The sequence below is a fragment of the Rattus norvegicus genome, chromosome 6 (genome assembly GCF_021556685.1).
Source record: "Rattus norvegicus strain SHRSP/BbbUtx chromosome 6, alternate assembly SHRSP_T2T, whole genome shotgun sequence".
In the NCBI taxonomy this organism is placed as follows: Eukaryota; Metazoa; Chordata; class Mammalia; order Rodentia; family Muridae; genus Rattus; species Rattus norvegicus.
The window spans coordinates 143,653,750-143,680,286 of record NC_141539.1 but is presented as its reverse complement, the minus strand read 5'-3'; the positions used below and the strand labels follow the sequence as shown (position 1 = coordinate 143,680,286).

At 46.1% G+C, this 26,537-nt stretch overlaps 1 protein-coding gene and 1 long non-coding RNA gene across 9 annotated transcripts in view; both read right to left on the bottom strand.

The window, feature by feature from the left end:
- The window catches only part of Ptprn2 (protein tyrosine phosphatase, receptor type N2), a 744,317-nt gene that overhangs the window by 298,573 nt on the left and 419,207 nt on the right, over positions 1-26,537 (bottom strand). For 3 of the 8 annotated variants that reach the window (XM_087552437.1, XM_087552441.1, XM_087552443.1), the window contains one exon: positions 6,714-7,153. In XM_087552437.1, the coding sequence (XP_087408563.1) occupies positions 7,092-7,153 (62 nt within the window). In that variant the 3' untranslated portion in view covers positions 6,714-7,091. 8 annotated transcript variants of the gene reach the window in all.
- On the bottom strand, positions 16,376-19,130 carry LOC108351315 (uncharacterized). Its single transcript, XR_015622627.1, has 3 exons — positions 19,044-19,130; positions 17,231-17,341; positions 16,376-16,476 (listed from the first exon to the last, which is right to left on the bottom strand). It is a non-coding gene; the product is annotated as an uncharacterized LOC108351315 (long non-coding RNA).

Genomic DNA, 26,537 nt, shown 5'->3' with positions numbered 1-26,537 from the left:
GAAAGGCTTGTCATCTCCAGACCCAGTGTCATGCCTCCTTTCTTCTCTGCCTTAGCCTTTCCCTTAGACTCTGCCCAGCTCTGCATGAGACACACCAGTCACCTGAGAACTGTTCTGTATAAGACAACAATATGGAGGACTTGGCCTGTTTCCACTGGAATAGATAGAGGTTCTTTCCCTCAGCACTTAAGTTTTTCTTATCAGTTCAAGCTCTTATAGCTCTTCATGACCCATCATAAAGCCAAGACAACTCTATTAACAGGGCATTTATGCAGAACTGACAGCAACAGAAGGAACTCAAGAGTTTCTTGGTGAAGCCACTGCCTGTTAGTCACCTCAGCTAAAAGGCAGGATACTGCCACAAGGGAAAGGAAACATCTTTAAGATCTCTACACAGAGTTCGGTGGGAAACCGGTCAGTCACTCCTTTCACTGCACAAGTATTCCCTCTGTCCCTCTTCAACCTCTCCTGCTTCCAGCAGAATTCTCACTGAAGGCCTCGCCTGCCTCCTGTGTCGTGTGCTTATATATTCTCTTTTCACACCACAGGCTTCCACCATCCTGTGTGAGGATAGATGAGGTGCAGGGCTACCTGCAAACCTCTGGGAAGATGCAGAGTGTGGCTGCCCCAGAGAGCAGTCCATGTGTGCTCCATTCTCTCAGGATGGGGTGAAGGATCACCTTGTGGGACCTTGTTCCTACAACTTGTGATCTTGGCCATTCCTTGTTTTGGGCTATACTCTATTAGGCCTCCTAAAGCAGTGTGCTTGTTGGCAGGTCTGGAGCAGGTATAGAGGGTGCTGATCACTTGTCTTGTGAAAGAGAAGCACTAATCACACACACACAGCACCTGCCTGCCTCTCTGCAGCTGTACTTCTCAAGTGAGTGCTTCTTACCCATCATGTCTGCAGCCCTCTGCTCTGCTGTCCCTGCAGCACCCATCTGCCTCATGGTCACCCTATATGTCCTGTTCATGTGCCCTGAATTGGGACTCTCCTTCACAGAGGACTAATCCTCTAAGGCAACTTGATGTTCGAGGCCATCTTCCTACACAGAACCGAGTTTGGTCCCTACCCATGGCAATGTTTGTGTTCAGACGGCCTCATCCTAAGACCTGTGAACCCAGTCTGGAAATGTACACTCTTTATATGTTGGTGTGGCCAACCTGTGGCCAGAGGATGGCCTGCTATGACAGGGCAGGGTTGCCATATCCAAGGAACCCCAGACTCCTAGGTTTAATGAATACAGGATGTACTCCGCAGTAGGAATAGCATAGACATGAGAAGCAAAAGAATGAACAGAAAAAGGAATGGAGGAGAAGAGGGGAAAATGCAGGAGCAATGTCAGGGGGTCAGCGTTTGGGGGGGCACTGTCTAAGGTTTTCTTCACCCTTTGACCTCAAGTGACGTGCATGTGATTGTGAGCATGCACACACATTAGAGCAGCCCCACTCAAGGTCCCATATATCCAGTTCAAAGGGCCATTTTCAAATGTCAGATTGATGGAGGTTCCAGCAAATGATGACCTGGTGTCAATTTCAAGCCCCAAGGGGGATTGTTCTGCATTTGACCTTAAATTACTTCATCCTTAATTCGCTCAGAGACCTTTAGATAGTGTGGGGTGGTGGGAGGGGGGCTATCATACACAGGCATATTTATGTGTGTATTTGTGTGCCCATGTAGTACATACACATGTTCTATGTAGCATGTATGTAGCATAATGAGCACATGTTTTGTGTGTGTGTGTGTGTGTGTGTGTGTGATGGTATATATAACTAATTTCATTTGTGTGCTGCATCATACGTGGTATATGCATATATGTGCCTATGTTATTTTGTATGTCTTTGTGTCTGTAATGTGATATAATGTGGTGTGTGTGTGTGTGTGTGTGTGTGTGTGTTTAACTATTCATGCCTAAACATACCTTAGTCATTGTTTTATTGCTATGAAGACATACTATGACCAAGGCAACTCATATAAAAGAAAGCATTTAACTGTGGGCTTGCTTACAGTTTCAGAGGGTTATTCCACTATTACCATGGTCGGAGCATGGTGGGAGCATGGTGAGAGCATGGTGAAAGCATGGTAGGAGCATGGTGGTGGCATGGTGGGAACATAGTGGGATCATGTGGGAGTATGCTGGGAGCATGGGAGAAGCATAGTGGGAACATGTGGGAGCATGTGGGAGCATGTGTGAGCATGACAACACTCATGGCACTGGAGCAGTAACTGAGAGCTACATCCTGATTCGAAAGCAGAAAGAACAACACTCAGACTGGTGTGGGTCTTTGAAACCTCAAAGCCACCCCCAATGGCATACTTCCTTCAACATGGTCAACCTCCTTTCTGAGTTCTGCCACTTCTCAAGTTCTGGTGACTAAATATTCAATTATGTGGGCCTATGGGGACCATTTTTACGGAAACCTCCACAGTGCACATGTATGTTTGGTTTATGTTACATGTGGTATGTGTGTTTGGTTGTCTGAGGCTGTGTGCATAGGTAGTTTGTATATTTGTTTGGGTGGGCATCTATATATGGGGAGACTGTGTCTGTGGTCTGTACGCATGTTTGAGTGGGTATCTATGCATGGGAAGGCTGGATCTCAGGATCAGGCAGCTATATGAAGTTACTCGGGCCTGCCTTAGCCTCCCACGGGCCTGCCTGCTTGGAACGAGGCCATTATTGGCTTGCAGTCTTCCCTGCAGGGAAAAGCTTTATGACAGATTTAGAACAAGTCGGGGTAATATGTCTAAATAGTCTCTAAGTTTTCAGCCATGGTTTCTCTTTATTTCTGTTAAACAGCATAGCGGTTGTGTGTGCTATTGCATGCATTTAAATGAAACTTAAAATAAGTCCAAATAATGGATTTCACAGGTCAAAGTTTTAGAATTTCTTGCACCGTCTCTACCTCCTATTTTGCAAGTCTTTGTCGTGTGCCTCGGAGTGGGCTGGATGGCTGGCACGGACTGTATGAGAGGAACCTCCTTGCTCTAAGAGAAAAACTGCAGCAACCCTTTGTATATACAGAGCAGTGCAGAACTTGGCAGCACAGGAATTACTGCTGTGACTCAGGAACGGAGTCCTGTGCTTCCTCTTCTTGATCCATTCAGCAGCGTCTCTGCCATAGCATTCTAAATCTGTGTGTGAACCAGGTAACTAACTAGACAACGAGGAACTAGGTAAAGAAACTCAACTCCAAGTACCACAGGTAAAGACAGTCCTATCAGTGGCACTCAATTTCTGGCAAGGACATTGAGTTCTACCTCCTTGGTCAGGTTCTTACCCGACCCATCAGCAGACAGGGAAGCCCTTCAGGAAACTGCTCGACCATCTCACCTAAGAGAGCAGCTTGGGTTGTACAGCTCTTTAGGACAGGTCTGTCCTGAGGTGATCAGCGACAGACTGCTGCCACTGGAAGCCAGGAGAAACTATCCTGGGACAGAGTCTGTCTTCTAATTACTCCTCATCATTTTACCTTTAAGTGGTAAGATAGAAGTCAGGAAAGAAAGGCAGGGAGGGTTACAGCTGCTGATTGCAGTGTGGTACCAGCACTGAAGGCCTGGGGACAGTGCCCAGCCTCCACATGCATCCCACACCCTATCAGCTGAGCCTTGGTGGCTCAGCATGTACCCAGATATGGAGTCTTTTCAGGCAAGAGGTTAAGAGACTCTTGGGCAGCATTCTGAAAATGTCCAGTAATTGGGTATAGCTTCTGGAAACAAAAGGTAGCCCTTTTTGTGTTTCTAAAGAGTTACAAGTCTGATGCCAGATAGAATCAGACAAATCTCAACAAAAGTGATCCCTGAATGAGGTACCAGCTGCAGGACACCAACCCAGCCCCCATGTGAGCCTCTGAGCCTTCAGTGCCTGTGTGTCTCCAGAAGGTCTCTTCTTCCTGAGTGCAGCAAAGAGAACTGTTATCAACTTTCTTTCTTTCTTTCTTTCTTTCTTTCTTTCTTTCTTTCTTTCTTTCTTTCTCTCTCTCTCTCTCTCTCTCTCTCTCTCTCTCTCTCTCTTTCTTTCTTTCTTTCAACAGTGTAGGGAACTGCTGGTTTTAAGCCAAGAGCATTCATGGTGAGCAACTAACACTCCCTGCTGGGCAGCAGGAACAGAAGTCTAGGGCCTGTGCTCAGAGACTCATCTGCAGAGCTGCAGGATGGGCTGCGGCAGCAGCAGGGCTCCCGGTACATCTGGGCCCATTCAGTAGATCGACATCACAGGGTTTTTTTTTTTTTCATGAGTGGAAGCACTTAAGCCCAGTCACCAGGCTCCATGTACCCTACCCAGCTGTGTGGTAAGAGGTGGAGGAACATCATGGGGTCTACAGCACAGAAGACTCCATGTGAAGGGGACGTTCTGTGGTCCCCTCTGGTCTCATTCCTGCCTGTCATATCAACCTGTGCCTCTGCTGCAACTTCAGTGGTGATGTGCCAGCAAAGGACAAAAGAAGTACTTACAGAAGTGAGGACAGGCGCTGAGATCATCTCTTCCCTCCCTGGAGGAGACTCATCAGCAGCCAAAAGAGCCAGGCAGACAGAAGCAGTCAAGCTTCAGAAACATTGTTTCAATTTCTAATAAAAAATCTTCTTTCCCAGAGGATACATTTTTATGTATGGTCTAATTTCTTTGGGCTCCCGAGCCCACGAATTGCAATGGATTTGCCTGAGTAGTTCATACTGAGTGTTAAAAAGAATTTGTTTTGATTGCCAGTATCTAAAGGGACCATGTAAACCTACGACGTAGCTAAAAAGGCTGAGTCACTGGCTCTCAAGGTTGCCTTGAAGCTTGTTTTACCAATCAGTGGTTGTGCCCTCTAGTGGCAGGGGTGGAAAACAAAAGGCGTGTTCCACCCATGGGAGGACCAGAAGGCAGACAACTAATGCAGACAGCAGTCTAAGCCCACGGTAACACCTGTAGGGAGACCGTGACACAGCGATGCATTTATTTACCTGTGTGCACTTCTGCGATCTGCAGTAGCCCCATTCTAAACCCAGTCCTTCTCCACAGCCCAGCCATTATATCATAACTATGAGACCGTGAAACACTGATATTTGCCGTCCACTTGAGCCTGAGTCCACACGGAAGAATCCCACAAGCACTGTGTAATGAGTGAATAAGAGGTTCTGAGGGCATGAAAACAAAGTCACCCCGAGAAGGAGCACTGGCAGCGTACTTGGCGGCTAAGAGATTAAAAATCAAACTACCAAACAGATTAATTCTTTTAACATCACTCACTATTATTTGGGGGATTCCAAAGGTAGAAAGGACACGGAAGCGCAGTGTAAGCAAGTGTATGCTAGCATTTGAATAACCCAAGGCCAACAAGGACAGGCTGTGCATCACAGAGCCACTTCTGACTTCTATGCAACGCTAGAAGAGAATCTGCTGTATTCTCTTGAGACTTCTGCGGAAGACCAAGCAGGGAGCATCCCAGCTCACTCCAAAATTGGAGCCACACGATGACGGTGCAAGAAAGAAACTTACAAATATCCCATATAAGCATCTATGTAAAACTGCTTCAAGATATACTAGCAGAGCAAACTCCACATTATAATAAAGGGATTATATAGCATCACTGAGGAAACCAGGGACGCAAGGACTAGTGGAGAATCTATTCCACTGATGTGCTGCAGGAACAAAAGGGGAGAAGTATCCGTGTGATCATTTCAGTTGATAGAGGAAAAACTATTTGATAAAATTTACCACCTTTTCATGACAGAAACTGCAACAAACGAGGAATAAAAGGAAACTTCTTCATGAACAAAGGTCATATACCAAACCCCATGATGTACTACTGAAACTACTTGACCTGGCTTGAAGTTGACCTGACTGGGGCAATGACGGAATTAAGGATGGACACACAGACACGTGTACGGAAAGGCTGTGATTGAGTGGGCCACGTGCTCTGACGGAGATGCAGCCTGGAAACACAATGTTTTTATCTTATATATCCGAATTGAGGAGGCAGTTTTATTGAATGCAGCTGATTGAGGAGGCAGGTTTAGCTAACCCCTGTATGGTTTCTGAAGGGAAGTAGTCTCAAGCTGCTCACACTGGGAGGAGGAGGAAGCTCAGTTGACATTTGACACATACCATCAACAAGCATGGGCAGACCGGGGAAGGCTCTACCATTCTCGCAGGTCAGAGGCGGTCAGGTCCACGGCATGACTCTGCTCATTCAATAACACACATTCACCCAGCACACCATCTGCTCTCCGTGCACTCACCCAGGACTTCCTCCACTCCCCACACGGCCCTAAACCACGAGCCAAAATAAGCCCTGCTTCCCTTAAAAGGTTTGTTGCCAGGCCACAGAGATAACAAAAATAACTAATATATTATCAACCTAAAAGTGTTCCTATACCTAAGAGCATTGCAAAGCAATAAAGACTAAGAGTTAATAAGAGTAAATATTTGGAAATTAAATGTCTGAGAAGGGTTTTGATATCTAGATATAGAAGCCCATCCTATTTAATAACAAAAATACCTTAATTTACAAATGGAAAAGGGATTTGAATCATCCCTTCTCCTAAGACATACAGAGCCAATGGGCACACAGGTAGGTGTTCAGCATCATAACAGTCAGGAGATGCAAACCAGAACCATGGATTCCACTCACCCGTGTGCTGGTTCCTATTCGTTGTCTAGTTTTATAATCACACACCTCTGGATGCCTTAACGCTACTGACCTCAGCACTGAAATTACTGGAAATATAAGATTTACCATATGAATGTTTAATCGGAGCAAACTGAAAGCTGAAACAACAGGAAAGTGACTAATTGGCTGCTGTTTAATTTACAGAGAGTCCATCATGAGAAAGACACCCAACCATGGGACACTGTCCTGTTCTTGAAGTACAGTATGATTTGGCCAACCGACTTCTTGTCTGCTTTTTGAAATTAATAATCAACATTAGTTACAGAATGAAGAGTCTAGTACTAGTCAAACACTCACATACATTTGCAGTTCATAGGAAACTACGAAGCAATTATGAGGGCGCTTATGCACTTTTCCGGGACGATACGCTTGCTCATGACAGAATGCAAAATGAGGAAACCCAAGGTTGAAATTCCGTGACGTCACACTCTTCATCATCTTGAATAACAGGCATTTGGAACTCTGCGGGGAGATGTGACAGTAACCAAGCTGACATCTGGAGAGGGGACCAGAAAGGAATATTACTTTCTCTTGTCGATTCTGTCTAAGAACTTTACAACACAGTCATACTATTATGGAAACCCAGCAGAAGAAAACAGAAGGTGGGAAGGAGGCACACTCTAGGAGTCAGGAGACCTGAGCTAAGCTCGAAGCATCCATCTCACCATGCTGTAACTTCAAATAAGCCCTTAAAAGCTCTGTTCAGTTTCCTGTTCTGCAGGATTTTGGGGGGTGAGGGGACTGGAGGCCTCCCTCCCAGGAGCACTCACATTTTCAGGCAATAAATTTACTACCCACCAGGGATCACTAGACTGTTTCTCTGAATAACATCTTCTGCCAGATTTACGGTTTGAACATTTCAGCAGGAACATGTTCTCCGCTCCCCAGTGCACAGGAGGTGGAGAACCCATTCAAGGCTGGGTGTAGGACACGTAGGTTCTGCTGCATGAGACCCTCAGATATTACTTTGGAACCCCACCTTCTTCTCTCTCTTCCTAATGAGAAGGTACTCAGATCTTCAGAGAGCACATCAGTGATGTGATCATGTGATTCTGTGCTGGGAGCCTGCTCCAGTGGGGGACACCGGCATACAGGAGGAGAACAATGAGTGATTTCAAGTTTGTGTCTTCTTTGTTTTGCAGAGTTGGGGACAGAGACACACTTTAAAAGTCCACTTGGTGGGACAGCACATGTGACTTAGCACCGTGGTTTCTGGTTGTGATGAAATCACCATGTTGCCAGGATAAGATGTGGGTTCAATCATTACATCTGAGTGCAGGATATTGTTCTGGTCCTGTCCTGCTCTGCATTGTGCTCAGGTGCACAGAGTATCACCTTGGTAAGCTTGGACACCAGCAGATTTTGCCCGACAGCAATGGTTCTTTGTCAACCTCCTTAATACTGTAACCCTTCACAGTTCACATTGTGGTGACTCCCAAGCCTAAATTTATTTTCGTTGCTACTTCATAACTGTAATTTTGCCACAGATATGAATCATAATGTAAATATCTGATATGCCGGCCCTGTAAAAGGGCTGCTCACCCCCCTAAGAAGTTGCAACTCACAGATCGAGAAATGTTCTCTGCAGCTCTGTCTTTTTTTTTTAATTTTGATTTTTGTATGTTTAGACAACAAGTCCCACAGCTGTCACCTGTACCATCTGTCACTCTAAACCTGCCTGGAGTCAGGCCCACTCTATAGGCAAAAGGTGTTGGAGACACTGGCTGAGAATGGAATAGAAACGGTTTCTTGGGAAGATCTAGATGGTCCCCACCATGGCAGTGGCATTCACAGTGCTTGTTCTTGTATGTAGAGTTGGCTGGCATTCAAAGCAAGCCAGTTCAGAACAGTGCCAGCCCAGGTCCAGAATCTGCAAGCACGACCACCGTGGATCTTACTCTGAGGGAGTTTATTATCCTGTATGGCGAAGCCCATGGGACTTCTCAATTTACCTCTCACTGTTCAAATATTCTTGGATGTAGTAGTCGAGACTTGGAGATGAATATCCCCAAGCTTCTTGAGGTTGGCAGGTCATTGGAAAGACCCATGATTCTATCTTCTCTCCTGTCTGAAATGGCCATGAACTGCCTGCCTCACAGAGCCACACGGGGATAGAAAGACTGGATGCACAGCAAGCGGCATGCAGAGGGTCTGTGCGCTCAGGACCCAGTTCTCGCTCTGTATCACCACTGAGGACATGCAGTGTAACCTATGGCAGTGCTGTGGCACCCAGTAGGCTCTTGGTGGATTTCACGAAGGAGGTCCCTTTCCGTGTTCATGTGGACAAACTTGGCAGAGAAGTTCAGACAATCGAGAGGTGGAAGACTGACAATTTATCACCTGGAAAACTTAGGCAGAACATACTAGAACTAATGGCAAAAGCAAGGTTTCTCAGCAATGAACAGGTTTTCATTACTGGAAACAGCCCTGTGTTCCAGGACTAAAGTAATTAAGAATCGATTCAGTTTTAGTTTCCTTTAAGCATGACATCTGTGGCTAAGGTGTAATTCCTGAGAAGAATTACACAGGGCCTGAGTTGCATACATCAGCGCGGTTGCTAAATAGCCCATTAGCCTGGATTTAATTGCTCTGCCTTGTCTCCGAGCATGAGCTCGGTAGACACAGTGGATTCCCACATTCCGTGCAACCGGGATGGAAGGCAGAAACCACTATGGCTTGGGTCAGAACTGGGATTCCCTGGCCTGTGGTCAGGTTCATACATCTATTCCTAAAGCAGATAGATGCCCTTCTGAGTAAGGTCGCTTTATGTAGCTAGCATCTCTGGCGAGGTGGTCACGCTCCAGACATGACAGTGCGGTCAGTTCTGGTTAAAGTTGGTTTGCATTTACCACTCCATTCCAACATCAGAAATTGCTGCACCTACCAAGTTAATTTCTAGCAGTCAATCCTATTTAAATATTACTTGTCTTAACTTCCAATATCACCTCATGTTTAAATAAATACTGTTCTATGCAGGTCTGGTCCTACCCCTCGGGCTGTTGGGATGGTTCCAGTACTCTAAGGGACTCTGATCCCCATCTAGGTCTAGTACCAACTCACTCACTACCTGGTCTTGGACATCATCATTTTTACAGAGACATGGCCCTAGGGCACACAGTAGGATCACCTGAGGTACTTTAGGGACACAGAAGCTGGGTCCCACTCCTGAGCCTGATGCATTAGCCTCAGTGTGGGACCCAGAGTCCACGTGTTGAACATCCCAACATGTGGCTGGCAAGTATAACAGAGAGAAACGTTCTAGGAAAGTTATCAGGATAATTAGTTGACATTTGGCCCTCATGTTCAAGGGCAAGGTCACTTAGAAAAAAAATCACTTCAATTAGTCAAGACAATCAAATTTGGAGCTAATTTTGGTTCCAGGGAAATTAGTCAACTTGTAGGGACATGACACGGGGCATGGGTCCTGAATGGCCTTGAGCAATTCTTCCTCCTCTGGAGCCATAGCTGTCAGATGTGACACATACCGGTCTCCATCAGGCCTAACCTGTGAACAAAATGTTGAATGGTGACTTTGCCCATGACACTCAATCCTGTTTGTCCTTGGAACAGTGTTCAGCATGTTGGATAAGCCCCTTTCTGCCCCTATTTTTTAACTGTGCTTCCAGTCTAGCTTTGGCTTGTGAGTCCAAGAAATGGGGGTCAACATGCAACGTGCCTCCAGACAGCATGTGAGAGCAACTGTCCATGCTTGGATGAGGAGAGGGAAGAAGAGGTTCACACAAGGTCTGAGGCATGAGCAGCTTTGTTCTGAGCCATGTTTTCCTTTAGTAAGAAAATCCTAGAGAGCTCAGGACACCAGAAGTGAGCTCCACAGAGGGGAGAAGGAGACAAGTACGTGAGAGCCCTGCCTTGGGGATTCGTCGAAAGCATGTGACTGCTGCTCACTGTCTTGGTGTGTTTGGCTGGGTCTCATCTACATGGCTGAGCAAGAGAGTACTATGGATTCTGGGTTAGAGATTAAGCCTCTGAGATTTGCATCTGTGGTAGAGGAGCCCAGAGTTCTGGTCCTCACTTAGGGGCAGGTGAGAAGGAATAGGTGCCTCCCATTCGAATGCTACTATACAGTTCAATATGTTTGGTTTCCATGTGATGCTTAACACTGAATAAAGCTCTTAAAAATATAAGACAAAAAGGGGGGAGGGGAGACAGAGTGCAGGACTGGTCTGCCCTCTTTAAACCAAGATACTGACCCTAGGAGAATTATCAGATACCAAGGGGAGGCAGGGCAGCAGCAAAAGCAGCGGGGAGGGCTATGAAGCCGACAGCGGGGTTCTGCTTATTCATCTCAGTTTTTCTGCTCCGAGCAGTTGCCTCCAGTCATCTCATGGAGCTTGATTTCTAACACTTGTGAACAGTGTGTGGCTTTATTCCTCGGTGCCTCCAGTTTATAGATGCAGCTTTTTAGAGACTGTTGGAACACAGCAGTTGTGAACTATCACAGAAAAGGGGGCCGGGGACGCAGCCCACCCTAGCTCCTGAGAACCCAGCACTCTGGGTTGACTTGTGATGGCCACTCTGGGAAGATGTGTTGTGAGGTGTGACGGGGTTTGCCGGGTGACTGCATACCTGGCCCTTGAATTCAGAGTCACGAGGAGCAGATTCTATAAGCTGGCGTCTCCCTGGCTGTGTGAACAGTGTCTGTGTTCTTCTCAGCTCATTATACCCTCTGTGTTCTCTAGCCACAGAGGTTGCCGGCATCCCTCATGCTGCACTCTTGTGTACAGGGCCTCGTGTGCATCGGTGAGCAGGTTTGGGTGCAAAGTAAACGGTGGAGAAGCTTCTGATCTCAGGAACTCTGGGGTTCAGGACCCACCATCATAAATGGTGAGCAGCAGCACCCCATGTCCTAGCATAGTCGAGGACCTTTAAGGGTCACCTTGTCTCTTTAGATGCCACAGGAGACAAGCAGCACTGGAGTCTGATATCCCACTGATAACTCTCTGGGGTCTCTAGCAGGTTGGATCCTGTCTGAGGATCTCCTCACTGTTGATATGACCTGAATGCCTTTGTCTTTTCAAGTGAGTTCCTGAAATCATTCCACATACTTTTATAACCACCAGGGGGAAAAAAGATGAAGGGAAAAAAGAGAAAAGAAACTAAGCTGATATTTGTAATTTATATCTATGAGAATTAATTTCATATCCTAGGGTGTTAGCAGGAACAGGTGGGTAAACACTGGACCCTGTGGCTCAGGGAGGTCCCTGGAGAAGCAACCCCTTTCTGTTGTCAGTGGAAGAGGAAATCACGGAGAGCTCCTGCCCTATGGAGTCTCCAAATGATTTTCTTTCTAAATTGAGACTTAAGTTTTAATCCAGGCAGGATTATGGGGGCCTGCACTCCTCTGTAAGGAGCCTCATCTGTGTGATCTACACGTCAATACTTCACCTTCCAAATGCCTGGAGTTATTTATGTATAGGCACTTTTCATGATGCTACATCAAAGGTTAGATTCAGGAGTAGGGGAGAATCTCCGTTTCATCAGGATCTCCTGGGAAGAAGGATGTGGTGGTAACCATGGAAACAGGAGCAGTTGGAGAGAGGTTTAAAGAAGGATCTGGGCTGCAGTGTGGAGAGAGCAGGGATATCCCTAAGGCTCCAGTCAGAATGGACGGAAATAGGGTCTCTCAGGCAGGGCAAGTGGAGGTCTGATTTAGACAATATTGTCACGTGTGTGGAGGGTGCTAGGAGTACTGGCAGGAGGTGTGTCCCAGCTGGCACAAACTTGAATTACCCATAGAGAAGGATGTCAACTGAGAAAACGCCTCCATCCAATTTCTGCAGGACATTTTCTTGATTAGTGATTTATGTTGAGGGTCCAGCCCATTTTGGGTGGTACCACCCCTGGGCCTGTGGTCTTGAGTTGTATAAGGTAGGATGAACAAGCCATGAGGAACAAGCCAGTAAGCAGCACCCTTCCATGAGTTCCTGCCCTGATTTCCCTTACTGATGGCCTGTTACCTGGAAGTGTAACCTAAAATACACCATCTTAACCCCCCGAAGTGCTTTGGCCATGGTGTTTTATCACAGCAACAGAAGCACTAATTAAGACTAGGAATGGGCCTGAGGACTCAGTTCTCTACACTTTCTTGTGGGAAGAACTGATAGGAGAGAGAGTTGAGAGACAGAAGCACCCACAAAGCTTGGAAGGAAGAGGAGCCAACATGGAAAACACAGAAGGACCCAAGACAGGAGAAATAACAGCACACAGGTCTCCCAAGGCCAGCAGAATTCCAGACATGGGGGAGGGCATGTGTGTCTCATAGAGCCACCACAGAGGGCCAACCCAGGATGGAGGTCACTGGAACATGAGGATGTGACCTTAGGGGCAAATGCAGGGGCTCGGCTCTTAAAAGCACTTGGGAATACTGGGAAACACTGAACTTCCCCATGCCAACAGAGAAGCCCAACTAGCTGGTGCTCTAGCTGTTACTGGATAGAGCTGTTCTAAATTACAGATGATGAATACGCCTAAAGCAGTTTCTACCTTGGCTCTGTGACTTCTCGGGGGGCTAAATGTCCATGCTTGCTGACACTTGTATTATGGTTGGCCTGCACATGAAGAGATCCCTCTGAGTTCCCTATCAGCAAAGGTGACCATGACCAAACCTGGTGAGGGAACAATGGCCTGGAGCAATAGCCACCAATCCAGTTCTAGGGTCTGACATTCGTGAAGGCAACAGAGCATGTCAGCATTTGGACAGCCAGTGAGTGAGTCAGGGAAACTAAGTTTGAACATCTTCACACAGACAGGGCATCCTCTGTAAGCCAGGGGGACCAGGACCTATGAGGACAAATGTCTGGCACAAGGGGGAGGAAGGGGCTGGTCATGGTAGCTACTATGATCCTTCACCCAAGTGTGACCTTTAAAGGTAATCTGGGGTATCCATGCCACAGGGCACCAGACACAATAGCCAGGAAACTTGGCTCTGAGATTTGTTCAAGGGTAGAGCATTCCGAGGCCTCTAAAAGGGATATGATGCAAAGCCTCCAGTGGCTGCTCAAGGCCATGGATGTGGCCAAGTACCTAGATTTTTGTGCTAATTTACCTAGGAGGAAAGTTAGTTTGTGGGGCTGGAGAGATGGCTCAATGATTAAGAGCACTGGCTGCTCTTCCAGAAGTCCTGAGTTCAATTCCTGGCAACCACATGGTGGCTCACAACCATTTGTAATGGGATCTGATACCCTCTTCTGGTATGCATGAAGACTGCTGCAGTGTACTCATATACATAAAATAAATGCATAATTCTTTTTTAAAAAGTTAGCTTGTGAACTAGCACAGTAAGAGATAACCAACACCCATGATAAAGTAGAAGAACAGTTGTGACAACACACTGACATTGGCTGTAGACAATTGAAACAGGGAAGGTGAACCGTGGATGAGTGTCATTGTACATCTAGTTCCTAGCAGCAATGTCACCAAGACAGCAGAGAGGTGTGTTTGGCCCCCATGTGTTTTCTATTCCAGTTCACACTGGGTCTCCTGTTGGCCCCGTCAGCCCCCACTGTCTCTGCAAACCTCTTGACTGGACTAATCTTCATCCAATTCATTAGCGTCATAGTCATAGCCACATTCTGAGTCAATGGTCCTGTGTGTCAGACTCCACCCCATCTGCTAGCTCCTCTGTCCAGGCTACCCCTCTGGCTGCCTGGCACACTCCCCGATGCTTCAGAAGCCCCAAAGCCTCACCTCTCCTGTGAACACATACTAGGATTCTACAGAAAGCTTCTCCATCTTGCTCCCAGCTGTGCCTGTGTATAGTTTTAATAATGTGTGTACATTGCAGCCTGTCCTAGGCATGAGGGTGTCCCTTTATTGGTTGTCTAGAAATCACATTTCAGAGCAGAGCCCTATATTTTGTTTGTCTGTAGTTGGATTGAATACTTTTACAATGGATAAATTAAAATTTGCCACACAGATCCCTAGAAAAGAAAATGATTAATGATTTTCCCTTCTAACTCATCATGAATTCTAAATTGAAGACTTTTGGAAAGAAGATGAACTCGAACATCAGAACATTGAACTCGAACATCGGAACATCAAATGGTGAGTCCAGGGACCCAACCTGCTTGGGCTGAATGTGTCAGGTTCAGGTGTCAGTACATTAAAAAGACTACGCTAGCTGCGGTGGGTTTTTAAGACTCTCGGTTGATAAGTAAAGATCTCCGAGTTCCCAATGCCACTTGGAAGTAACAACCTAATCATTATTAATTCCTCTGGTATTTCTGTGACAGCTTTAATCACAGCAAATGCACCTGATGTAAATGGAGAATCTGGGACTCTCGGAATGCCCCTCGGCACTCAACATTAATTAACTGGGGCATCACGCAGGACTGCCATCCGCCTCATGATGAAGTGTGTTCTTGCACACTCTGATTAAGACACAAATGCCAAGCTGATAAAGACCATGGTAAGAAGAGAAGGCTCACCTGCTGGGACACAGCAACAGATGAGGCATTGAATATGCACAGCCCGGCCAGGATGACTTCCACCCAGCAAGGTGGAGCATCCCGGAAGCGAGTGACAACAGAAAACGAAGAGTGAAATGTTCTTCCTGTGGCTCATCCACTGCCGGCATAGGTACAGACGTAATTTAAAAGATACACTTATGTTTATTGATGTGTCTCTGTGTGTGCCTAATGAGGTTACTTATACCATGTGAATGCTGGCACACTCAGTGGCCTAAGGAGGGTGTTAAGTCTCCTGAAACTGGAGTTGCAGGTAGTGGCGAGCCCTCTAAAATGGGATGGGTGCTTAGAACTGAATCCAGGTCCTCTACCAGAGCGGCAAGTGCTTTTACCTGCTGAGCCAACTACCAGTCCCCAACATTAAGTTTAAAAGGTTTATTAAAGGATGGCAAGACAGTTCAGCTGGTGAAAGTACTTACTGCCAAGCCTAACAACCTGAATTTAATCCTTAGAACCCACATTGGTGGGAGGGGAAAACCAACTGTCTTCTGCCCTCCACACATGCACCACGGTGTGTACATATTCATGAATGCATAGACACACCCATATACACAAAACAAATAAATAATTTTCATGTTAAACACTTTGCAAAAGAAAAGAGAATCCATAAAAATGGGATGTGATGGGATGTGTGTGTGTATGTGTGATGTGTGTGTATGTGTGTGTGTACATGTGTGTGTGTGTGTGTGTGAGAGAGAGAGAGAGAGAGAGAGAGAGAGAGAGAGAAAGAGAGAGAGAGAGAGAGTGTGTGTACATGAGAACTATGGAGCAATGCTCAGGTGCTAACCGGTTTTTATTTCTTTAGGTGAATATTTTGTTTCCAGAGAGAAACTGTCTGCCCTCTCAGGGTAGCAGGATCCCCACCACCCATCACTTTGCTTTTGGGAGATGAGCAGGCACAGTGCTTGGTGGCACAGCTGCGTGCTGTGGTGTTGTTTATCAGCATAGGGTCCCCAGCCAATGACACCAACATCATGACGGTATGCTAGCTACAGTTGTGCAGGTCACCCTGGCTTCTTCTGCCAGTTCAACTTCAGGAGCACCAACAGCACAACCAGATGGGAAGCTATACACAAGGAATTCATGGGACCGGGTGGCCTCATCTTTGTAGAAAGACCCCCATGTTGGTGAGGGAGGAGGGTTGGGAGTAGTAAGTGAATGGAAATGGTGCTGGCAGGAAACAGGGCCACCCAGGACCAACAGCAGGGACCAAGCAACAGCATTGTGAGTACCTAGCTTGTGATCATCATCGTCATCATCATCATCATCATCATCATCATCATCATCATCATCAGTAGCAGCAGCAGCAGCAGCAGCAACAGCATCCTGGTTTCTATAAGACAGTGTTTCCCAAGCTGTGTGGTGTGACCCCACCCAGGGGTCACATCAGATATTCTGTATGTCATATGTTTACATTACAACTCATAACAGTAGGAAAATTACAATTATGAAGCAGCAATGGTTGGGGTCACAACAACATGAGGAGCTGTATTAAAGGGTCACAGCATTAGGAAGGCGGAGAACCAATGCTTTTCGGTATGGGACCCTGTGTCTGTTCTTCTGATGTTCAAATGCAGTCACTTGCTCAGGGACCAGGAATGGCAGAAACAACAGAGCCTATGTAGGCCATACTCATCCTGCTCTGAAAGGCTTCCTGACACAGGGGAAGAGAAGAATGAGACAAGGGAGTGCCTGTGGTTAATGATTTAAGAAAATGGTTGGGCCCAGCTTGGCCCAGTAGATGTCACATTTACCTACCCTGAATCACTGTCACCTCCAAGCATCAGTACTCTGCCTCTATTTCTCTACCCCAAATTCTGACCAGGGTTTAATCTAAGATTTCTAACACAGATTAGACACCATTGCTGTCCTTATGTCTAAACTCATCTCCCTTTGCAACCTTCAAATTTCCCAGTGCCAGTAGCATTAGTCAACCCTGAGTATGTCCTGTTGGAGAAGCAGGCACAGTGTGAAGCCCTCAGAATGTCATGTGCTGATGAGCAGGCACAGAGGGAGGCTTCAGCCACAACCCTGGAGATCTACCAAGACCCATCTGTCTACCCCTCTGTATTATCTACTCTACTCACTGTTGTGACAAACACCTGTTAGGCAGCAATTTACGGGAGGACGTGTCTCTTCTGGCTCATGAGTGAAGGATACAGCTCATTATATAGGAGGAGGCATGGCAGCTGGCACAGCTTTCAGAGGAAAAATAATGGTAAGTCTGCTTGCTCTCATTTCTAAAGATCAGGAAGCAGAGATAGGACAGAAAACAACTCTTGGTATTCTGTGACCCAATTTCTCCAGCCAGACTCCACCTCCCGAACAGTCTCCCCATCCCTCCCACCCAAAACCCACTGCTGCCAGCTGAGGACAAAGTGTGCAAACACACAGACCTATAGGGACATTCCATACTGAACCATTCCACCATCTGTGGCCAGCGTCACCCGGATTGACACTGTGCTACGGCCATTCCTTACTGTCAAGAAGAGCACAGGTTTGCCTGGTATCTTTCCTGTGCCAAGAAGTGTATCAGGCAGCACCCTTTGGACCTGTCCTCTCTTCTGCACTCCTTTCAAGCAGCCCCGGGGTCCCTGGGTGTGCCTGAGAAAGCTGGGGGCCTGTGGGGATTCTGTCTACAACAGTTCACAGACTGGGCATGAAGAGTTACCCAGAGCTAGGTCTGTCAGAGCAGACACAGGTACAGGAACTAGAGAAACAAAGCATCAGATGTGTGGCGAAATAGTCCACGCAACAGTGAATGACCTGCTTCCCGATACTGGAGCAAGAACACACTGGGTATTATAAGACAAGAGCATAGAAGAGACAACTACATTCCATGAAACCTCCTCTAAGCCCAAAGGCAGGGATGCTTCTATCTGAGCGCTCATCTCAGGGTCCACATAGACTGAAGGGGTGAGAGCAGAAGCATCCAGCATATGTCACCTAGGGAAACACCAGTGAAATCAGCCTTCAGCAGGTCATCTCTACTTTACATAACTTCGCTTTTTAGCATGGAATTCTCCCTAAATAAAATAGAGTCAACTTCATCCCTCCCACAAAAGATGCTTGACTCAGGACTTCCTCACGCAGGCACTCCACTTCCTGGGGCCGAGACCCCAGAGCCTGGAACCGTCCCTATTATATATGTATTACTCCAGTGGCCACTTCTTATGAACAGCTGCCAAGAGAACTTCCACGTGGCCTCTGTTCTCCCCTACTTTGTTCTGAGTCTTTGACCTTAGCTCCATGTTAGAAATCTAGTCCAAGGCTTGCTCAAGGGACCATATTCTTCCTGAAGTTTAGCTTAGAAATTCCGTAAGGGTAGAAATGTCTGCCTTTGTCCTGCACTTTAATGCACATACGCAATGAGAATGAGGCCACCAAGCCTGGCTGGAGATCCACCTCGTATACTTCACCTCTGCACATCTTGAAGTGCCTGAACAGGAGCTTCTATTTACACACTCATGGAAACAGCCTTCTCTTAGTTTTAAACACCAATCAATGTACACTGGCTTAGAGCAGATCACCAAGGCAAAATATCCGAGAGCAGTTAAAAACAATAGTTTTGAATGTTATGTGAGATTATTACTCTCGCTTACATTGTGCCATGGAACTGTGAGGTGAGGACATTCATTAAGTCATTAGAAGGAATACTATGGTTAAAACCCAGAGTCACCAAATTCAAGCTCACGGTGAAAGAAGTTATTAGAACGAAACTGAAGTTCGTTAAGAAAGGTGGCTGACATGCCACAAGTTGTCATAGAGCTAAACAAATGTAGTTATGAACAGAGGAAGGGGTACAATAGTTTCAATTAAAAACGATCTAAGAATAGAAAATAAAGCATGCAATATTCCACTCATAAAAACAGCTACTTAACTAACTCATTTGTGACACACTTAGGCCTGTAGCTTGCAGATGTTTCCCAGCATCCGACCTCAAGGCAGAGAGGCTGTTACCTGAACATGCACAGAGCTCTGAGGAGGTGCACAGAGCTGCACAGAACTACCGTGGGAGCTCTATGATGTCACATGGAATTATCCATCTGCCATCTGAGGCAGAACCCAGCTAACCTTGCAGATCAATAAATGATGGAGATGATCTCAGAATGCCGTACAGGCATGACATTGAGAACAGGAGTTTGTACGAGGGGCACAGGGTGTGGTGTGATTGAGACTGAGGGCTTAGAAAAGACTCCTGGAGGAATACTGAAGCTGATGACCCAGGATGAGTCACAAAGGCAGATCTGGGTCCATGCTTGCTGGTGGAAGCCTGTGGGTAGGGAAGCCCCATGGTCAGTGATTCCAGTGTCTTTGGGGAACAGAGGGATGTGGTCTGGGCTAGAAGCTGGGGACAGCCAGAGAAGAGACTGGAGCAACAGGTTGGGGCCCTGGTGCAGACAAAACTAACAAGATGTCATACTCTGGTTATGCTTTAGAGACTCTGAGACTAGTGTAGGAAATTGGACCAAATCATTCTCCCCACAAGTACTGATGGCAACTCAAACAAGAATGGAGACGGATGTGGAAATGGGAGGATAGACTTAGACACACTTAGAAGTGGACCTTCTGTAGCAGGCAGTGGGTGCTGCCTTCATTCATTTTTTTCATCGCTGTGACAAAATACCCAAGAAAGCAACTCTGGGGTACATAGTCCATCATTATGGGGAAAACATGGTGACAACCGAATGAAGTGACATAGATTTTCTACTCAGGGAGCTCAGTGTGATGGGCTCCTCACTTCCCCATTTTCATTCACAGCCTCCCTTTGTCTGTTAATCTTTTATGGAAACAGCCCCATGACACTCCCAGAGATACGGTCCCATCTTTGACAGCTAAAGATCTGGCTGGAACTGCCTATTCCAATAGCCTCCTTCCCAGACTCCACACAGGGTTTAGCAGCATCATGAAGCAATCCTCAAGAAATAGCCTGCGCCTCGCAAAACTCTCTAAGGCTAAGGAAGGACATGGGCTCACTAGTTTGCTGGTAGGACGGATCCAAATCCTGGAGCACTGTGTATCATGCTCATGTAAAAGTCTCTGGGCAGAATATTGCTTGTCTCTGGTAAATTGACAATTTACTGCAATACTCTGTATACATTATGTGGCTAGTGAATGGCTGCTGCATGGATAATAAAATCAAAAGAAAACCATTTTAAGGGTTTAAAAGATATGAAAGGATATTGCCCCAAAAACATCCCAAAGAAAGTTGTACTAGCTAGAAGTCAGTTGGGACAATATTATCTTTATTCTACTGTTGTTGTTGATGTTGATGATGTTGATGTTGATGATGATGATGATGATTAATGATGATGGTGGTTGATGATGATGGTGATTAGTGATTGAAGATGATGGTGGTCATTTTTGTTATTGATGATGATGATGATGATGATAATGGTTGTTGGAGATGATTAATGATGATAATGGTGGTTGTGTTGCTGGTGATGGTGATGATGATGATTGTTGATGATGATGATTGATGATGGTGGTTGTTGATGATGGTGATGATGATTAATAATGATAAAGGTGGTTGTTGTTGATGATGGTGATGATGATGATAATGATGACAGCAATGATGGTGACACTGGTGATAATGATTACGGTGATGCAGATGGTGGTGATAGTGAAGGCAATAGTGAATGTGAACATGATGCTGATACTGATGGGTGGTGATGAAGAAGATGATGATGAAGATAATGGTTGTAGTAGTGATGATAGTTTTGATGATGTAATGGCGGCTGTGGTAAAGGTGAAGATGATGTTATGAGGATGATGAGATCATGATGTTGAAGGTGGTAGTGATGGTGATGACATTAATAACTATATTGTCTTCCTACTAGCCATTAATATAAATTCTTATATCCTGAACTACTCAGAAAAGTCCCACAAAAACAATGCAGTTGTAGGCACAGATTTGCAAAAGTTTACAGATCTATAAAATAATCTATAAAATAAGGAAATCTGTTTTAGGTCATTGAGCTCGTATGCAGATCTCTTAGCCTAGGGAGCAGGATTCCAGAATGGTAGCACCCTCCTTTCTGTTGCTTTAGTGTTCACCATACATGTGGTGTCCACAGTGTGATTGACATTGCTCCTATTAGAAGTAGGTTGAATTTCCCTCCTCTGAAGTATAGTCTAGACTTTGGAACCTTTGTCCATTGTGCAGAATGAGATGGAAGGGACTAATTCATAAAGGCCTGGTAAAGTCCTACTAGATTCCTTTCTTTCTCCAACCAGTTGCTCATGGGAAACCAACTGCTTGTCACAAGAGTCCTCCCAAAGAGGTTTTGTGCAGTTAAGAGCCAGCCTGTGCATGTACCCTCTTGGGTGTGCACTTTGGCTTCAATGCAGCACAGGCCAGCAGGATCATGCCTTAGGAGAGAATCTGGTCAACCCTCTCACTAAGCAGCTGCTGGACTTCTGACCACAGGTCGGTGATGATTGATGCTTGCTGTTTTCGGCTGGCAGGTCCTGTGGCACTTCGTTATACTGCATTAGATTATTAACACAGTGTATTTCCCCACGGATGAAAGGAGCTCCCAGAAAGCTTTATAAAGTTTAATGGTTGCCTGCTTTGGATAACTTGGTAGAAATCAGTACTGATGGAAATGAAAAGTGGCTTCTCATGTCATTGGGATTTTTTTTTCTGTAGCTGTGCCAAACACACTATTAGAAATGCAAATTGGGGTCCCGCCAGAACCCACTGAATCATAAAGGAAAGGAAGGGATGCTAATCCTGCTTTAATAGAGCTTCCAGATGACTCTGCAGTGTCCACTGACATACTCAGCTATTCTCAGAAGAGACAAGGCCCTGCAGCCATGCATGTCAGCACAGCCTGAGAAGTCCCCAGGCTCATGAGGACAGCTCAGCCAGCCAGCTGCACATCCTGAGAGATATGAAGCTGATGGTGACATGGGGGTGGTGGTGGTGCATACATATACCTACATACACGCATGCCTGAAGACAGGCTACCAGCTGACACTACCCTTCCAACCCGAGCTCCCTTTCATTCTGCAGGTGATGCCAGCCTGGGATGAGTGTGTTGTCTATGTCATTGCCAACTGTCTGGGTACAGTGAGGTCCATTAGCCATCGGTGTGGTCTGGTCCTGTGTAACACTCAGGAGCCTCTTCAGCCTCATCAGCAGACACAAATAAGGTGCCAAGTTCTCCAAGCAGTTATTTTCCCTGGCTTAGCGGATCTTGTGTATCCGAGAGATGAGAATGTCTGCTGAGCATGTGCAGCACAAAGGCAGCAGTTTAATCCCAGTGGTGGGTAATCAGCAGTACAGTGTCCTCACCTTGATAAACTGTCCTGGGACATGGAAGCTATGCAGGTAATGATGGCCATTTAGAGGTGTCACCTTCCTAGAAGACCCACAGCCTAAAACTACTTACTCAGCCTGAGCAGACACACCCTGATTAGCTAACTCTGTGGACCTGGGCAGGGTAACAGAGCTGTGCTGAGCTATCTACATACCCCACATGTTCTTGTGACTCTAGAGTTTGGGCTTTGCTTCCCTACAGGCTGCCTACCTTCACCACTACCATGTGCACCCATCTTCACCAGCAACCAGGACCATACCTGGCTTCTCCTGTCCTTCCAAACAGCATCCAGACGCCCAGGCATCATCTCTCCCACGTGGTCTGATTAGAGCTCATGGTGGCCCTAGCATCATGTGGCGTTCCTGACAGTGAGTTTTCTGTGATTCTCCCCCCTGACCACTGCCACTGACCTTGTTCTCATGAAGCCTGGTACTCTCTGTGCTCAAGTCTCCTCACAGACCCTCATCCAAGTGTCCTCAATCGCCCATCATACCATTTCCCATGACCTCTTTAAGAGAGGTTGCTCCTTGTTCAGGGGATAACCCCCTCAATTCCCCAGGAGATTAAAACTGATGCAAAATGAAAATGGAACAGGAGAAGAGTCTTACTCAAGGGGATACCCTAGTAAGAATCAATCATGGAGGAGAGGAGTCACGGTGAAGGATAACTACAAGAAGACCATAAAAAGTCTCCCTACCCAAAGTCCCAGGACTCCTCTCACTTCTGGGGGCCCCCTCATGCTCCTACATAGGAACTTTTTTTTTTTTAAGAATGTTTACCTGTTTGTTTCTTTGTCTCTCTGTGGCTGGTGTTCCTCATCAGTCTGTTACTCTGTGTCCCTGATCTCTTGGGATCTCTTTCACTCTTGGAGGTTGCCACTCCTTCGGGTCTATAGTGTTAACTTTGTGTCCAGGTCCTCAGGGACTCTACTTTCACTCTGGAATGGGTGACAGCTCCCTTAGTGCTCCTACCTCAGATCTGTAATTGTTACTCTGGGCCCAGCATCCTCGGGATCTGGTCCACTTTCACTCTCCGGCAGACAGAGCTTTAACGTTCTGCCTCAGGATCTTGGGTGTTACGTTGTGTCTGGCACCCCTCAGGCTGGGCAGTGGAGCTCTCATTTAAGCATCCCTGCCTCAGATCTACTATCAGGTTCTCTCTCTGATGGCTGCTGCTTTCGTGCCCCTGCTTCAGATCTCTAGCTGTCACAACCTGTCAGTGTCCTCTCACTCTCCCACTGTCATTTCCCTTTACTGAGTGGGTCTTCTTCCCAGGACACAGTTCATTGTCACAAGGAGCAAGCTCAGCAGTACATCTAGGCAACCACTATTCACCCAAGATCCCCTTAACATGTGTGGGGTTCATCCAGGATTTAAAGACCTCTCCCAGCGGGACTTGAACATCCCCTACTGGGATTTGAAGAACTCTTCTTAATGTCTATATAACTGACTGATGATCACAATGAGAGACTCTGAGACCCAAGAAACCTCTCACAGGGAGAGGACCCCCAGCCACAGTTAGGATGGCCAACTCCCTTAGTCAGTCACCCCCTTGTTTTCTTTGGGGGTTATGGAGAATTGGAGGTGTAGGCAAATGTTTTTTACAACCTACTTCAATGGTGGTTCAACCTCCCCTCTAGCTCAACACTAAATAGAGGTAGTGAAAATAAAGTTTATTAGGATTCAGGGGAAGTGGACCTGTTTAGAAATAGTTCTTTGGGGCCATTCCAAGCTTTGCTGTTCTCACCAGTCCTCTAGCAAACACCAAACACAAATCAGCAGCTGCAGCCTGGTCCACTTGGCAGACGGCACACATGAATCAGCAGGGGCAGTTCAATCCAGAAGAAACCATGAGGCTCGCCAATCAGCCCGAGTCTGTGGAAACAGCAAGAAGCTGCAGGGACCTCATGAGCTCTTTGGTGGATTTCTCTCTGTAAAGTCACCACAAGTGAAGCCCAGGAGCACAGAGTAAGGTGAGCCAATACATGTGCATCAGGTCATATGTATGTTCTTTCCAAACGTCACACATCCTTTCCCATGTTTGCTATAGGAAGACATTCTTCCACGTGTCTGCCCCTGCACAACATCATCATAATCAACTTATTCTCCAAAGAAACAGAAATTTTCTATTTTCAGGGGACCTAAACTTTGGGGAAGACATGGATAATAGGTGAGGGGGATGTTGGAGGTCAATTGCAACAACTCCTGGTCTCTGAGGCACATAAAACAACTTGGGGAAAAGCTTGACAGTCTAAGCTTCCTACAACATTTGTGGAATACTTAGTTCAGAGGGACATTTATGAAAGCAGGAGGATAAAATATCAGGCTTTCCTGGTAGAACAGCGTGAAGTGACCCTTAAGGCCTGTCCTCTCAACCCTGGAACTCACTTTCCCGATGGGGAAAATCTTGAACATTCATGCTATGAAACATTGATATGAAGACTACACTGCCAGATTCGATCTTAAAGACCAACCCGGGGAAATGTCAATCTCCAAATGTTTGTCAGTGGCCATTCATTTATACAGTGTGGAGCTTGGAGAGCAGGACATGTAGTGGTAACCAAATTTGAGACTGAGTCTAACCAGCTCCAAGTTAACACAAGAGCTCAACTGGGAAAGTTTATATCCTTAACAAGGGCTTTGACTCTTAGTAAGGGGTAATTGGCAAATATTTATATAGACTTCAAATATACATGCCTGATACTGCATGCTTGTTGGGTTCAGAGTGTAAGCTGAGAAAACTCACTTCAGAAGCAGAAGCTTTAAAAACAAAACTATTTTCTGAGCACTGAGGGAGATGGCCAGTTCAGAATCTGAACCGCGTCGCCGAAGGGAGAGGGCACAACATTTTTAAAAGATGGGAACACAAAGCGAGGGGGAAAGCAGTGTTACCCAACTATATTTTGATATTGTGGGTTATACAAGGGAATATCTGTTGAAGACTGCACCTCTTCCAGGATACCTGGTTCCAAAGCCCTTAACTCATCCTCCTAGACATTATTAGGTCCACAGCTCAGAGTGATTAGGGGACAAAGGAGCAGGCCAGTTGCATGTAGTTAATTAGGTCATAACAGGCAATTGGTTATATACTTTTATAACTTATGCACCTTGGTTTAGAAGTCAGTAATTTCTATATTCTTTACCAGAAAACATTTAGAGAAGTGGAATAGGTGTTCCTTTCTAGGCCTGGGAACATGAACTTATTTAACTATTCCAGCAAGATGGAGAAGCTGTCCTTGAACTGGCCAGACTCTGACAACTGTCTCCTTACAAGTTGTCCCTAAGATGTCTGAACTCAGACAACTGTTTACAACAGAAGCTGTTCAGCTACAAGAAAGTCCAAGCTCCCCTAGAGCCTGGGACCTTGAATTTAGTTTCTTCCTATGACTGAACGGAGTATGTGAAATGTTAGCACTTAGTGAAAATGGCAGCACTTAGAATACATTTCTTTGCTTGTTCCCAACTTGCTCATGCTGACATCTGGAAGGAGAAGGAACTACTGACCACTGTGAATGAGATCTTGGACTCATCAGATGAAGTTCAGCTTCCCCGGGAAAACACAGTCACACATTGCTGAGAGAACCAGGAGGGAAAGGACTTTGGGGTAAACATTTAGAAGATATGATTGCCAAGACCTTGATACCTTGGATAGAAGAAATGCTTCCTCTTCTATTGGAGGCTCCCTATCTCATCTCCGAAAGATCCTCAAAATGGAGGAAGCCCAAGGATAGGGTGGTAGCCTGAGTCATCATGGATGATGGACTACCACTGATGGTTGCCTTAGTCCTTACACTGAATAACATTTACTCCTTCCACCAAATGTACCAGCTGGAAGGGGAAAACTCCAACTTAAGGTATGTTTGTAAACAAAGGATTATTGGAGGCTACAACTCAGACAGAGGACTATAGGGGATCATCACCCAGATAGTTCAGTGATGCAGAGGCTGTCAAAAAGATTTACCACCATAGCAATCACCTGCCTACCAAGTATACCATGACATGCAGAGACAGGAATAATATTAGGGGAAGACTGACAAGATCTTACCCACTTACCCAGGGAGCCTAAAACC